The sequence below is a fragment of the Maylandia zebra genome, linkage group LG16 (assembly GCF_041146795.1).
Source record: "Maylandia zebra isolate NMK-2024a linkage group LG16, Mzebra_GT3a, whole genome shotgun sequence".
NCBI lineage: Eukaryota > Metazoa > Chordata > Actinopteri > Cichliformes > Cichlidae > Maylandia > Maylandia zebra.
The window spans coordinates 6,367,531-6,384,161 of NC_135182.1; the positions used below are offsets into that span (position 1 = coordinate 6,367,531).

Here is a 16,631-nt window from a genome sequence, read left to right on the forward strand (position 1 = left end):
TTTAGGTTTCTTTCCGCATTTTGATGCTCTCCACCCGACAGTGTCACACTTCAGATCATGTCAGCGAAATAAGAAAAGTTATTTCAGAAGCTGCTTTTGCTTTTAGGTTTTTAATGAATCATGTTGACACACACAGGGCCTTTAGTGACCTTGTGTGCTTGCATGATTTTGCAAATGGAGTAACTGCACTGTTCAAATTTTAAAGTCTATAGTTAAAAGATGAATGGAAGCCAAAAATATGCAACATACTGAACAAGACATAACGCAGTGACAACAGACAACATGAACTTTTCAACGTAGAACTTCTCTGGTTCTGATGAGAACCTGACCTGCAGCTAATCCACTTATTAGAAGTTCAAACATTAATTTTCATATAGATCAGATCAGATACTACACTTCAGTTATCACATGAAATTAATAAATCCAGGAAAGAGCAACAGATATTTGCCACATGCTAGAGTTTATTCAGCCATAAGAAATGGCAGCATTTCAAACCACAGTGTACAGAGTGCATTCACGTTACAGCAGAATAGAAAAAAAAAGCTTTCATGGCAAGTGCCTCCATCCTTTCCTCCCTTCACGATCTAAAACAGCTTGATAAACCTTGAACTGACTCCCAGCTTTCTAAAACACTCACTCACTCATGTAGTCTGGCATGAATATATATCAGAAGTCCCACAATTTATTCCTGATGATGGTTGTTTTCATGTACTGCATGAGGTAAACTTGTTTCTGTTTATTTTTTTGTTATAATGAATTCTCAGGCTCTTTGTTTAAGTCTCAGTCTGGTTTAGTGGGATAATTGTCCTCAGTGCTGCCCTCTGCTGGCGGTCACAGCTTGGAAAACTGAATGAGGTTCCTGTTGATTTCAGCTACATTCCTGCAACCTGGATCAATAAACATATATGGTAAATGGTAAATGTATGGGTGGATGACTGTATTTGTATAGCGTCTTTACTAGTCCCCCCTAGGGACCCCAAAGCGCTTTACACACCCAGTCATCCACCCATTCACACACACATTCACACACTGGTGGAGGCAGCTACAGTTGTAGCCACAGCTGCCCTGGGGCAGACTGACAGAAGCGAGGCTGCCATATTGCGCCATCGGCCCTTCTGGCCAACACCAGTAGGCGGTAGGTGAAGCGTCTTGCCCAAGGACGCAACGACCGAGACTGTCCGAGCCGGGGCTCGAACCGGCAACCTTCCAATTACAAGGCGAACTCCACACTCTTGAGCCACGATCGATAAAACAGTAATAAAAATAATGCTGAAATGTTCCCTAAAGCCTGTTTATATATTAGCATGATTACAGCCATGTCCTTCAAGTTTGCATCAGACTCACCTGATAGAGCCATAGACAGACGGAACTCATCGTTTAGGATTTGCAGTACGTCCCTCACTCCTTCTTCTCCCTAAAAGATCACACAGGGCATATTTAAATTAAAAGCAAATTGAATTCTGTAATCTCAAATGCGTACTTGGTGTTAACTAAATAATTACTACAATCAATGAAAACAAACACCTCAATGTGCTGTCATAATCGTACCTTGTATGCGAGGCCCCACACTGCTGGACGGCCAATGAAAACACACTTGGCTCCCAAGGCCAGCGCTTTCAGTACATCACTTCCTGTTCTGATTCCTCCGTCAACATAGACCTCAACTCTGCCTTGTACAGTGTCCACAATCTCTGGCAGCGCATCAATCTGTTATAACAGAGACAGAGATAACCTTACTGCACCATTGAACACTCAGATATGTATCTGAGTAAGCTACTATAGGTCAATGAGCGAACAAACAAAAAGAAAAAACGTGCTGAAATTAGATTATAGCAACCCCGTACTTTCTGCAGCTCGGGTTATTGCTATGAAATTTTACTGCTGTGAAGCGGTAACATAATTTGAAAAATGCTGTGAAATAGACTGAAAATCTGTTTTGTGAAGAGGTAAACAAAAAGACTAATAATCCCAGACTTTCACTGGTTATCTATCGTACATTTTATGAATATGATCTTGAATAAAAGAATGTAGCAATGAATGTGGTCAGCGAGTACCGAGGCTGGGCCTCCGTCCAGCTGTCTCCCCCCGTGGTTTGACACGATGATGCCCTGAACACCATGTTCCACGGCCAGCTCAGCATCCTCCTTGGTCAGGATACCCTTGATAATGATAGGTAGGCGTGTGATGGACTGTAGCCAGTAGACGTCCTTCCAGCTGATTGAGGGGTCCAGGGTGTTCGCTGGTATCCCATACTCCTCTGGGCCTGCTGTCTCCTGCTTACAGTGCATGTTTGTGATTGTACAACTCTTCTTAAGTGTTCACTTTGGTTTATAAATGTGCTGTTTTTACTGAAAATGCAATAATGGGACAACTCTGACACTGCTGGTGCATTTAAGTAACATTAGAGTTTGGATATCTTGTACATTTAAGTTGAAGTCCACCTTCCTGATGGACAAATACTGTACTCCAGACTGTAAGGTAATAGATTCTTAGAAATTAGCATTGAAATTACTGCCAAGGGGCAACGATTGCATCTGTGCCATTTATGACGGTATAAAATCAACATCAAAAACACAGTTGAATATGAGTAGTCTTTGTCTTAGCTCATTTTGTGTTCTTAGAAAAGTACTTGCATGTTTTGGAGCACAATGAATATAGAGAAAACTGTTGGCTGTTACCTGAAATACTCCATCAAAGTTCTTTACTTTGAGATGTGGTGGAAGTTTGAACTGGTTGCGAATGTCATTGCGGCGCTTTCCAGTATAGGGGACGTCGACAGTGAGGACCAATGCCTTGTACCCGAGCGCCTCTACGCGGTGCACCATTTGTTCCGACAGCTTCCTGTCTCGGTACACATACAGCTGGAACCAGCGGTAACCGTTGGGTGCTGCCGCCACGATCTCCTCCACTGAACATGTGGAATATGTGCTGGTGATGTAGCAGGTGTTGAGCACCTCGGTGGCTGTGAGATGAAGGCTGGGGTGTTACTATGACTCCCGCATTTAAATGTCCAACTTTACAGCAAAAGCATACTTACAGCCTCATGTAAAAAGTGTTTTTGGTGTCCACAGCAGATGTGGGTGAGATTCTCAATAACACACATCTCAAGGCTTAGGGTTATGAAATATTAGGCTTGAAGCCTCCTAGAGTGTTTTCAGTGTTTAGTGTGTTTAATTCAAACACTGGTTCATTTTCCCCCTTAGTGTGTTTCCCTTGTGCAGGTGTCAACACGGTAATCATACTCAGGTGTGGACCAAAACAACTCCAACAACCACACCAAGAGCTTTTCGAGGAGTTTGTCTCAGTCGGGCTCCAAACGAACTCCAGAGTGATTAGTTTACGGTGTGAACGAGTGCCAACCAAAGTTCAACTCTGATCCAACTACCAGAAGTACATTACAAGTTTGAGCTAAACACCTTTCACTAGCCATGTATGCTTTGCATGCTGGAATGTATCAGGGTACCATAGATGCCAGCTAGCAGTGAAATTAATGTAATTTCTCCACAGTCTCCAAAAGTCCATAACATGGCACTTTTTCTCTTGCATTCACTTTTGTTGCTCTTGCCCCAGACACATTTGGCCTATAAGCTCAGTGAATGTTCTCACTTTGTGTATAATGATGCTTTTTAGTTCGCTTGGAGTTCACTTCAATTTTTCTCTGTGTAACAATCTAACCATGGGAAAAAGCTACAAATTTACAAATTGAAACTGATTCAGACCACAGGAAACAAACTACAGGTGTAAAAACACCCTTAAAAACACGGGCGACCGTGGCTCAGGGGGTTGGGAAGCGTATCTGTAACCGGAAGGTCGCCGGTTCGATCCCCGGGCTCTCTGTCCTGGTCGTTGTGTCCTTGGGCAAGACACTTTACCCTACCGCCTACTGGTGTTGGCCAGAGGGGCCAATGGTGCGATATGGCAGCCTCGCTTCTGTCAGTCTGCCCCAGGGCAGCTGTGGCTACAACTGTAGCTGCCTCCACCAGTGTATGAATGTGAGAGTGAATGAATAGTGGCATTGTAAAGCGCTTTGGGTGCCTTGAAAAGCACTATATAAATCCAATCCATTTAAACAGTTAAGCTGCCAATGAAATTCTCTGACAAAAAACGGCTTGTCCCAAGGCTCACGCCATCTGCGCTTCAGTCAATTAAATTCTACCATTTTATTAGCTGCTACTAAGCACTAATTAGCAAGGATTTAACTCTGTGTGAAACACTCTTATACTTTAAAATAATCTAGTGAGTAAAAAAAGCACACAGACAAACAGAAAGACTGATTCATATAGATATGAAAACCATTCACCGACCCACATAATCTTGACACAAAAGTCCTTACCCCGAGCTGTGGCTACCTCTCCTTCATGCCAGGCCAGGCAGTGAAAGGCAGTAGGTGCGATACCGACAGGAAAGCTGATTTCTGTCCCCTGCACAGTGGTCCGTGTGTCGCTCACTGACACGTCCCGCAGGATACGAGGCCTCAGACGGATCCTGAGCGTGAAGCACAGTCGAACATGTAACTAATAAGATCACATGGTACGAGAAAATCTTTGTATATTTTACTGTATTGTGTATACTCATTCAGCAGAAGCTTCACTTTAAAAACAATGTGTCTCAGGGTCAAAACCCTGTCATGATAACACATCAGTAAGGAAGCAACTGGACTTCTTTAAGTTTCCTGAAGACGTTTAAACGCTCATCCGAGAAGCTTCTTCAGTTCTAAGACCAAATGGTGGACGGTCCCAGGTATTTAAAGCTCTAGTGGGAGTTGTCCCTAAGACGGCTGCTGACCCACTACTGATCATGTGCCTCATTACACGAGGAAAGGAGTGAAAAATGACACAAACCCTTTTTTACGCCTTGGCTCATGTGACGAGTCTAGCTTAGCTGCTTTTCTTTCCAAGCTCCTTGGATTATTACGACCTGGATGACTGAGAACCTACACAGACACTTTCCTAATGAAGTTATATTCCTCTGAATGTGAAGAGGACTTGGGGATTCTGTTTTCCCCAAAGCTATTACTGGTGATATATTAAGGAAACAATCCAATGTGATCATTTCTCAAAGGGACAAAAGTTATCTGCAAAATGGTAACAGACTCGTGGCAAAAACATACACTGTGACTTTACAAAATAGGCACTTTATCAGTCTTCATGGAGACATTAGAAAAGCTGAGAGGAATGCAGAAGGAGACACGGGAGAAAACATCCTCCCCAAAATTCTTTATCCCAGCAGTAGTGCAACTTTCCAAACTGTTCACCACAGGAAGTTAGAGGAACGGTGCAGCGTCAACACTGAGTAAAACCCAAACAGCCTGTTACTGATTATTTGGTATCACAGCAACAAAAACTGTACTACAGAAATCAGTTACAGCCATCCAAAGTCCACAGAAACAGGCCGTGCACTCACATGATCTTTGGCTCGGTACTGAAAATGTTTTTCAGTTGTGTTTGCTCCTATTCTATTCATAATGTAGAGATTATTTCTTTAGTGTGTTGAAGCTGCACCACTGCAGTGCTGCCTGCATGTCTGTGGTCACAATGAAGGTCAAAAAATGTTTCTCCTTTGTGCTGCCTTTAGATAGACGGTCTGACAAACATTGTAAAAAAAAAAATCACCATGGAAACACGTGCATTATGCTTGTGCAATAACCTTGAATGTCTGGATCAACTTTATTTTGCTCACTGTACCTTTTGTAAGCCAGCAGATTGTCGTCCCTGGTGCAGCATTCATCTGCTCCAGCTGCATAATAATCCCAGGTGGCCTTTGAGAGATGCTCCTTAGCATACTCCTCAAAGTCTGTCAGGCATACCATCTGCATCCCTCCACAACAAACTCCCTCTCTGTGTAGGAGCAGAATTTTTCAGATTTCAGTGTAATCTTGGCAACAAAGCAGCAGAAAATACAATCAAGCATTGATATGTGTACTCTTAGATCTGTGCATATCATTTTAAATGAAAGCATTTCAACATGCTATATAGCCAGTGACTGACTGAAAATAAAGATTTCTAGTGTTCTACTGCTGGTCAATGCCAAGCACTGCTGACTTCATCACAGCTTAATCTTATCTGTTCACTCAACCGGCTAAACAGAATTGTCTGCATTGCATGCGAGATAAACAGCCCCAGTCACTCTGCATGTGTAAAGTTACAGCTTCAAGACTTACCACAAGCTACTGATATTCCAACAACAAAATTCCCCTACTCTAAAAGGACACAGCCTCTGTGAAGCACTAACTATTGCGACATCGCTGCTCAAACTGAAATGCCCCTCCTATCAGTGAATGCAGTGCAATCGATGACCCGCCAGTTAAAGTTCCGCACATCTGAGTAAGAAACATAAACTGGTTTAGTTTTCCTTTTTCCTCTACTTTGCGTCCAAGTTCTTGTTTTCCTACCTTTGCTTTTGTCTCAATCAAAATCAAACTTTCATTGCGGCATTATGAGAGCCGCTGACAGTGTAAGCGACCAGCAGGTGACCCCTGGCCTTATTGTGTTTACACAAGCTGGAAATGTGCTGATGATGACTGCGACTATAGTGAGGACGAGAGGCATCTGACAGTGTCGTGTGGTCCAGATGGAACATACAGCATATGGGCATACATATTTACTCACTGTTTACCCAGGATCCTACATGCTAACATATATACAACAGGGGCTTTTGTCAGGTGGGAGCTCCTGTTTTGTTACATGTTCTTAACAGTCAGCATAAAATTATGAGGGTATGCTCAACATACTTATGCTGAAAAAAAGTTTAGGTGCGCCTGTCCATCTGCTTGTTGATGAAAATGTCTTTAATCAGTCAATCACAAAGCAGCAACCCGTTTAGACATGTAGACATGAGATGACCTGCTCAACCTGAGCGTCAGAATGGAGAAGAAAGGTGATTTTAAACATGGCAGGCTTGTTAGTGCTACATGGGTTGGTGTGAGTATTTCAGAGACTGCTGATCTACTGGGACTTTCCAGCACCACCATCTCTTATTTTTACAGGGCTAAAAAAAAATTAAAAAAAATCCTGCAAGCAGCAGTTCTCTGGAAGAAAATGCCTTGTTGATACCAGAGGTCAGAGGTGAATAACCAGAATCTTTTGTCCTGACAGGAATACAATTCTAACTCAAATAACTACCCATTACAACTAAGATATCTAGAAGAGCAGCTGTGAATACATGGATTCATCTTGGAATATTTTCTTAGAACACTTTGGGCACCTTAGTACCAATTGAGCATTGATTAAATGCCTCGGCCTATCTGTTAATAACCACGTCTGTCCATTTATGACCACAGCATAGACCCTTTGAGTCTTCACGCTACAGGCTTAAATTTAGCCAATATGAAGGCTAAGCTGTAATTGTGACATGAACATGGGCCTACCAGGTACAGGTGCCCGTTTCCCCTTTCTCGGTGTGCTGATACAAGCACGTTAGCAGGTGGGACAGTTGAGAAAGAAGTGCTGAATGACGTTGTTAGCTCTTAGCGTTAAACCCGAACCAACCTGTGACTCATCTCAAAATCTTTGGCCGTGCCTATTGAATTTTAGGCTCCCGTAAAAAACATTTTTAGATACTTTAAAATATTTTTTTAATAATTAAAGTGTGTTTGACTGTTTTAATTGGGTCTAAAGTACAAATTAAAAACCAAAGACACTTCTCTGTATGTTTATATTTGTCTTGAAGTCTGTCTTGTACAAACAGAATCCCCCCACACACTATTTGTTTTTGGTTCGTTCCAGCTGGAGATGCGTTACTAATGAACTTAAGTGTAAGTAAAAGTTAATTAAGTAAATAAATAAACAAATTTCATTCTCAACTCACGCTACGAAATATGTTTTTATCTTAATAAATGTATAAAATAGAAAGAATTTCTCTGTTTAAAGTGACAGCAACGAAAAAAAAGGTCTGACGAAACAGGACGACAAGCTAGCTGATAAACTGTTATAAGAAAAGCAACAAAATGTTTTGAAAATGAACTCATTAGCTCTTTTATCCATGACAGTAATTAACACTGTATCTAAATTTTAGATATAGAAAACCTGCATGCTCTGTCTTTATTAACTTATTAACGTGACCATAAAAATTTAATCAATGTTAAAACGGTTTTCTTATGTTACGTTTTATGAAAACACCATGGAGTTGTAAAACTGCTAAGAAAGCTTTGATGACATTTAAGACCATTTAACTATCCAAAGCTTGAACAAAGCTGGAATCCAGAGGCTGTGTGCTGGATGGCCGACTTGTGCAGAAAACTAATGTGTTTACAATCCCTGCTAACTTGACAAAAACTTTCTGGCAGTGCAGTCAATGAATCGGGAGACAGAAAGCATAAAACGGATGTTAAATTTGTATCAATTACTCACCGATTACAATTGTTCATTCTTTTAGCAGAGCTTCTTTCCTGACACATTCATAACCTGTAAACAGACCACAACCAAAATGTGAGCACAACATGATTATTGGCAATACTGTTACTACAACTACTACTGCTACCGTTACTGCCAATTATGTGACCCACATTGCTTTTAGTTCCACAGCACTAACACTCGTACTATGCCAGTGCTTTTAATACTGCTTCTTTTGCTACATTTGCTACATTTTAGTAGTATTACAAGTATTACAACTACAACCACCAGACAAACGGACATTGCAGCTCTTTCCTACACATAATACTGCTACGATTACAGCTAATAGTACTGATACTTTTTCTGACTTCTGCTCATGTACTGGGTTAAATATGTACACTTGGGTTTTAAGGGGTATTTATTATTTTCTTCTTTTTTTTTTGGGTTGTATGGAAGCCCCAAACGCAATTTCATTGTTCTTGACAATGACAATAAATAAATAAATACTAAATACTAAATACTACTAGCACTTCAAATCCATACATATAAAATAACAACACTGCAGAAATTAATACTGTTAGTAGTTCTGTTATTTTGTACACCATTTCTTTTTCTTTTTATATCAATTAAAACAATTGATGTGTACTAGTTAAGGAGTTCACCTAAACAGTTAATTTAACTGTTATTTCCAATGTCTGTTGGGAAATAACACTTTCTGACATCCGCTGTCAGAAAAAAGGTGCATTAAAAAGTATTATTGCTGTGTCTGCTATATAGTAACTATGCTGCTATACTTACGTCTACTAGCATTTGAGATATAAAAGCTGTGCCTACTATTTTTTAAAGAATTGGTTGTTTTAGATTTTTCACCAAAGTGAAGACAAAGTTTGTGAATTTAAATCATATCCAGAGATAAGGCGGCATTTGTTTTTAGTTAATCCACTGTGTTAAGTATTATTTAATAGTAACCTACAAAAACCTTTTAGAACAGAAAACCTTTCAGAATAGCTTTCAGCTATGAACACTTGAGGGCAGTCTAATACTGAATGAAGGTCCTTTCTTAAAGCTCCAGTCAACATCTGCAAACCAGATAAAGAGCTTGTATTTAATGTCTGTCATCCGTGAACACTATACATCTAAGACTACAGCACAACACGGAATAAACCTTGTTCAACCCTGCGCTCAGAGGTCTGTTAAACGTGAATGTATTAATATCCCAGTTTTTATGTATTATTTAAACCTTTTAATAAAAATACTTGAATACAAATGGGATAATTTGCTCAGTTAGATTTTTCTTATCTCCTTTTTTAAAAAAATGTTTACTAAAAATGTGTAAAACACAAAAATAACCTGCTTTTACTGCACTGTTTATTTTACAGCTCGGCAGGACTGAGATATTATGTTTATTTTTAGGTTCAGTTTTTTAAGTGTGGCTGAATGTGTGTGATGAATGTGAGCCTCTGTCCTGTGTAGACTGTGAAAGGTGTCAGTTATTTAGCTCCATTGAATGGCAGCTGTGAGCACATTGTCCAAGTAGATTTCTAGAATACCTGGTGTTTGGTTTTCAATGTAAGATACAAAGCAATTTGAAGGTTTAATGAGCTACTGTTATACAGTAGGTTGGTGTATGGTACACTGGCTTAAGTAATGCTGCTCACCAAGAAGTCAACAGAAACTGACACTTTGCTGTTTTTAATTTATTTGGCGGCTAAATCCTGAGATCCTACATTTAGATGAATCCAATAACGGGAAGGCAGTGTAAGTAGATAGTTGCTGAAGTGGATAATTCAGTGTCTTACCTTAACCTGTGCTCTTTGGCAGGCCTACAGTAGGTGTTGGTTCCCTTCTCATGTGGCAAGGTCGTGTCAAAGGGCAGTGCAGCCCCCGAATCCTACCTCCCCCACCACAAGCTCTCTCACAGTGTGAGGCTCCGCCCACAGTGGGTCAACAACAGCTAAGCCACTTGTCAGCACTCTTTTTGCTGGTCTTTCTTTGTGCCAAAAACCACCAAAAGCTTGGTCAGGTCAATTCTATTGATCCATCACTCATAAATATACCAAACTCACAATATCGATTAGTGTTTGACATGCAGAAATACTTAGAACACTTGGAGCAACAAACACCTCCTGTTCTTGTTTTTTTATTTAAACTGTGGCAAATAAGTCTCAGCAAGTTTTCAAGTTTAACAGTTCATTAACACAGAAACACGGGGAGGCTGTGGGCACATCAGAAGAATATGACTGGTTGTACAATGAGACAGAATCTCTTTATACTTGTATGAAAGCTTCCTTCTATCTTTGAAAAATCCCCAGAATCACTGCTGCATGAAAATCCCCTTAACTGTCTATGCCAGGGGTGTCAAACTCAAATACACAGTGGGCCAAAATTCAAAACTGGAACAAAGTCACGGGCTAACATTAATATTCATTGAAAAAAAAATCTTCCTCCAGATATAAGAATGAATCTTTTCTTATGGACTCAAATAAGTTTTGCTGGAAAACTGAATATGGAACAAGCAAAGCTTAATACTAAACAACAAAACGTTGTTAATTTGGCCCGCGGGCCAGAGTTTGACACCTATGGTCTATGCCATGTAGCCATCCTGTCTCCTCAGCAAAGGCACGACTATTCTCAGACATCCCTCCCTTATTATTTTTGATTTTTATTTGAAGCTTATTTCATCCTCCTTGATGCCCTCCCAACTTTCCTACTTTTCTCTCTCACATGCGCTCTTTAACCCTCCTTCCTATCTTCATATCTCCTTCCTTTCGTTTTTCCTCCCGATAAACACTCCTTCCTTTTCTTTTGCCTTTCTTTATGCTTCACTCTTTAAAGCATTTCCTCTTTCCTTCTATTCCTCCAGTTTCCCCTTTCTTGCTTATTTTCTCCTCTTGAAAACCATTCCTTCTTGTGTTTTGAATATTTTGTGAGAGTCAACAATTATGTGACTGTGTGTGTGTGTGTGTGTGTGTGTGTGTGTGTGTGCGCCTCTGAAAAGCTCTTAAGCAAAGTAAAACGAATGACCCTTCCATATTGAATCTTCATTGCACAAGAAAGGAGAATAGCTTTGTAATAGCTAGTTGGATTATTAAACACGAGTGTACAGTAATAGATTTGATCCAAATCTCATCGAATTTAAGAAAAAAAAAGCATTGTGAGATAAGAGACTCTTCCTGGAAATGTCAAACTGTTGAGTGGAGTGGGGACACTATGACAGGTGTTTTAAGAATCTCTGTATATAAAACACAGATGTCCCAACCTTTGACATAATAAGCTTGTTATTTTTAGGTCCCCACCAGTGAGTGATGGCTTGATGGAAAGATATGAGAGAAAATGGTATGAATGCCACAGTGTCTCAGCTCATTCTGGATGTAACAAAATGCCTCAAAAAGTTGTTCAAGCATTTTAAAACAGCAGTGGGGTGCAGCGATGCTAAATTAGATTCTCTCGCTCCAATTACGCTTCAGCGTTTGAATTGAATTTGCTCTTTGTAAATACAATATCTTCAGTAACAAGACCTGGCTTCCTGAGAGAAGCCTGTCTTTCTGTGTATGGCATGTCCCTGAAATGTTCTCTTTTTAAAATTTCATTTTAGCTTTAACATAAAGACCATGAAGGTAAACCCAAAGGCTAAATCTGACGAGTAGGACCTGCACGGGGAGGTGTGGCTGTGCACCGAGAGGAGGTGCAAATTGTGTTAATCCACAGCTGGCTTCGATGCTTAATACCACAGAGTTAGGTCTGGCTCCAGGGCCTTCGTATTGGAGGTACTGGACGTTCAGCTGAGTGGAAAACCTCTTCCACATGCTGGCTGAGGCTCTGCCCCAAGGCTGTGGCCCAGCATGCTGCGGCACATGTGTGTTGAATTGCCAAGGTGTTATCATGCCCTGGCGAGGCTCCGAGTTCCTCCACCTCTGTCTCTCTCAGGTTTATTATCAGACTAAATAAAACAGAGTCCACAAATAGGCCTGCAAATCCATGCAGCCCTTCATTTGTCTCTGCAGCAAAACTGTGCATCATGGTTTTAAGATCTGACACACATGCTAGCTAGGGAGACAATCAAGACCACTTATAAAATTTGTCCCTTTTCTGTATTTTTTGGGATAACTTTTGTGTCTCTTTGTTTCAGTGGAAAGTATTGGTTTGAGTATCAAAGTAAAGGCAAAGTAGCGAACACATCAGCGGCTATAAATGTCATGTAGCGGCTGAGTGACGGATGTCCAGAGCATTTGATGTCTGGGACAGATCTGAGTATAACTCACAGTGTGCAGTCATGCCATTTCAGACTTATGATTTAATCCATACACACTGGCAGCAGATTTGTTCACTTTTTTATCAAGGGGCAGTAGTGTTTTGTGTTAAACTTGGGTGCTCAGTTTTTCCCTTAAAGGAGAGAAGCACATGGCTTGATTTGTTTGAAAGACTCATTCAAGCGGGCTTTAAGTTATAAAAAGTCGAATGAGATGACCATGAATTCTTCTGTGGGTTTTAGCTAAAGCATTAACATCCACTTAGGTTTGCCATGCTGCTAATAAACATCATTTTTCTTACCCAGTTCTTTTTGTAGTGTCTTTAAGTTTTACTTTTTGTGGTAAATGTCACATGCTAATGTTTGACATTATTTATAAGGAAATATGACGTCTTGAAATTTAAATGCATGCTTAATGCACAAGTCAGAGTTTGAGTCTGTCTTCAGGAGAGGGTTAGTTTGACATGACATTAAAACTGGAAGTTAACTGGTTTTTGAATCTAAGCATGAGGAAAACGTGATGACAGGAGAGTTTTAACTTTTGTTTTTGCGACTTTTATTTAATGTTAATTTCTTGACAAGTTGTTCCTCTTTAACCACAGTCAGAAACCAGTTGTTGACTTTGGTTGTTACCATCCATAACACAGTTGCCGTTACTGCTTGCTCCTCATGTGTTTATGGTAAAATGTGATCCTGGAGACACTATAACGGGATCTACCGCAAACCTGATTTGGCATGTATTTATGTGTATGTCTGTGTGTCTTTAGACAGAGTTTGTGTTAGAGTCACAGCAGACATGAACCTTCAGCTGTAAGAATAAATTGAATGCAAAGTTATAGGTTACAAGGACAGGTGTGGTCTAGTGCTTGACCAGTGAGTATGATGAGCATGTTGTTCCTTGTCCTAAAGTCAGTTTAATTTTTCATGTATTAATAACTCCCGAATTTGAAGTATTTGACATATATATTTGTCGTATAAGTATAAATGTAGTACTACTTACTGTCTGCAAAAGTTAGTAATGCCAGAAGATGATAATCCACATGTCTGATTTGTCCTTGTGGGATTGTTGGGTTTAAACAGGCAGAGCAACTGATGTGCATTTTGAAATTCCACATATAATTTTCAGTGTTACAAAAGGACTAATTTAATATTTGTCAATAAAAGCTTCTCATTAAGTTTTAGGTAAACTGCATGACCAAGACCACGTTTCTTGACGTCGTACATTGAGTCATACTATCATACTTATACTTATCATACTGAAGCATGATAAGGCATTTTATCTAATAACCTATCATACCACATATCAGTTAATAAGGATCCTCAATCTCCAACCTTCCTTTCATATCAAAAATCCTTGAAAGAGTAGTTGTCAAACAGCTAACAGATCATCTGCAGAGGAATGGTTTATTTGAAGAGTTTCAGTCAGGTTTCAGAGCTCATCACAGCACAGAAACAGCTTTAGTGAAGGTTACAAATGATCTTCTTATGGCCTCTGACAGTGGACTCATCTCTGTGCTTGTCCTGCTAGACCTTAGTGCAGCATTCGATACTGTCGACCATAATATCCTATTAGAGCGATTAGAACATGCTGTAGGTATTACAGGTACTACACTGCAGTGGTTTGTATCATATCTATCTAAGAGACTCCAATTTGTGCATGTAAATGGAGAGTCCTCTTCACACACTGAGGTTAATTATGGAGTTCCACAGGGTTCAGTGCTAGGACCAATTCTGTTTACACTATACATGCTTCCCCTAGGCAGTATCATTAGAAGCATAAATTTTCACTGCTATGCAGATGACACCCAGCTCTGTCTATCCATGAAGCCAGATAACACACACCAATTAGTTAAACTGCAGGAACGTCTTAAAGACACAAAGACCTGGATGGCCGCTAACTTTCTGCTTCTTAATTCAGATAAAACTGAGGTTATTGTACTCGGCCCTGAAAAGCCTATAAATATGGTATCTAACCAGATTCTTACTCTGGATGGCATTACCTTGGCCTCCAGTAACGCTGTGAGGAACCTTGGAGTCATTTTTGACCAGGACATGTCCTTCAATGCACATATTAAACAAATATGTAAGACTGCTTTCTTCCATTTGCGCAACATCTCTAAAATTAGAAATATCCTGTCTCAGAGTGACGCTGAAAAACTAGTTCATGCATTTATTACTTCCAGGCTGGACGACTGTAATTCATTATTATCAGGATGTCCAAAAAACTCACTGAAAAGCCTTCAGCTAATCCAAAATGCTGCAGCAAGAGTCCTGACAGGGACTAGAAAGAGAGAGCATATTTCTCCTGTTTTGGCTTCCCTTCATTGGCTTCCTGTTAAATCCAGAATTGAATTCAAAATCCTGCTCCTCACATACAAGGTCTTAAATAATCAGGCCCCATCTTATCTTAATGACCTTGTAGTACCATATCACCCTATTAGAGCACTTCGCTCTCGCTCTGCAGGCCTACTTGTTGTTCCTAGAGTATTTAAAAGTAGAATGGGAGGGAGAGCCTTCAGTTTTCAGGCCCCTCTTCTGTGGAACCAGCTTCCAGTTTGGATTCGGGAGACAGACACTATCTCTACTTTCAAGATTAGGCTTAAAACTTTCCTTTTTGCTAAAGCATATAGTTAGGGCTGGACCAGGTGACCCTGAATCCTCCCTTAGTTATGCTGCAATAGACGTAGGCTGCCGGGGATTCCCATGATGCATTGAGTTTTTCCTTTCCAGTCACCTTTCTCACTCAGTATGTGTTAATAGACCTCTCTGCATTGAATCTGTCATGGTCCCTGTGCCTTCTCAGCTGACTCAGTATGGCCACAAGTGTTTTCCTTTGTGTTGTGTCTCTCTCTCCTCCTGCGCTCTGCGCTCTACTGCGACTCCAGCCCCTGGCTCTGACACCTGCAAACGATCATCTCATCATCACGCTCACTACTTAAGGCGGCTGCTAAGAATGCTTCATCGCTGGATTATTGTGTAACACTCGTCAGTGTCATCACTAGAGCGTCAAAGGAGCCCCGTGTGTTTCCCTCCCCATGCCTGTGTTTCCCGGAGACCCCCTTCCTGTGACCTTCACCTGTATATATCTGCACTTGGTGTCAGTTTGTCAATAAATTGTGAACTTTTGAGAGGGTCTGCTTCTGAGTCACTCCTGTGCCTGACAGAATAATCCAGCCACCATTATGGACTCGGCAGACTCAGCCTCGGCAGCGGCAGCACCTTTGTCTCTGGAGGAGCTTCTGCACCGACATGAACAAATGCTAGTACGGCTCAGTGGAGAGGTGGCATCACTAACTCAGGCTTTTGCCCAACGGATTCCATTGGCTGACAACCCACTTCCCGTGGCCCCTCCCCAGGTAACACACGCTCCTGTTGCCACTACAGCAGCTACAGCTACTACGGCTGCTAGTGCGGTAGCCTCAGTAGCTTCCGCGGTGTTGCTGGATAAACTTTTGCTAACACCTGAGGCTTTTTCTGGGGAGACGGGGAAATGTGCAGGATTTTTGTTGCAGTGTTCCATGCAGTTTCAACTGTTACCTCATGTATTTGTTACTGACAGGGTTAAGATTGCTTACTTCACCCAGCTACTGCGGGATTGAGCCCTGGCCTGGGCCCAGGCCCAGCTGCAGGCTTGCCCTGGAATGTCTTACGATGACTTCCTGTCTCGCTTCAAGTCTATGTTTGACAAAGGCTCAAGTACAGAGGCTGCCGGCTATTGTTTGATCAATCTGAAGCAAGGTAGGCGAAGCATGGCTGACCTTTCTGTTGATTTCTGTACCCTAGCTGCGCAGACCAAGTGGGGCCCTGAAGCTCTGAGAACCACCTTCCGCCGCACCATCACCTTCCTCCGGCGTTATTTTTGGTGGCCCTCCTTGGACAAGGACCCCAGGGAATACGTCATGGCATGTGCCACGTGTGCCCGGAACAAGCGTTCCAACCAACCACCCTCCGGCTTCTTCAACCGCTCCCCACGCCGTGGCGGCCCTGGTCCCACATAGCTCTGGACTTCGTTACGGGGCTCCCACCGTCTTCAGGTAACACCACTATTCTAA

The 16,631-nt window shown here is 41.3% G+C and overlaps 1 protein-coding gene across 5 annotated transcripts; it reads right to left on the minus strand.

Moving 5' to 3' along the window:
- Positions 1–439: 439 nt before the first annotated feature.
- Positions 440–10,243, minus strand: hao2 (hydroxyacid oxidase 2 (long chain)). 5 transcript variants are annotated; one of them, XM_004572995.4, is made up of 9 exons: positions 10,130–10,243; positions 8,349–8,402; positions 5,685–5,837; positions 4,334–4,485; positions 2,679–2,962; positions 2,055–2,273; positions 1,549–1,707; positions 1,345–1,414; positions 440–887 (listed from the first exon to the last, which is right to left on the minus strand). In XM_004572995.4, the coding sequence occupies exons 2-9, from the start codon at positions 8,393–8,395 to the stop codon at positions 832–834; spliced, it is 1,140 nt and encodes a 379-aa protein (XP_004573052.2). In that variant the 5' UTR covers positions 8,396–8,402; positions 10,130–10,243; the 3' UTR covers positions 440–831. The 5 variants fall into 5 exon arrangements, with proteins under 5 accessions (XP_004573052.2, XP_004573051.2, XP_012780702.2 ...); XM_004572994.4 differs by having other exon boundaries at positions 2,055–2,276; XM_012925248.3 differs by lacking the exons at positions 8,349–8,402; positions 10,130–10,243 and adding an exon at positions 7,367–7,482 and having other exon boundaries at positions 2,055–2,276.
- Between the last annotated feature and the right edge of the window lie 6,388 nt (positions 10,244–16,631).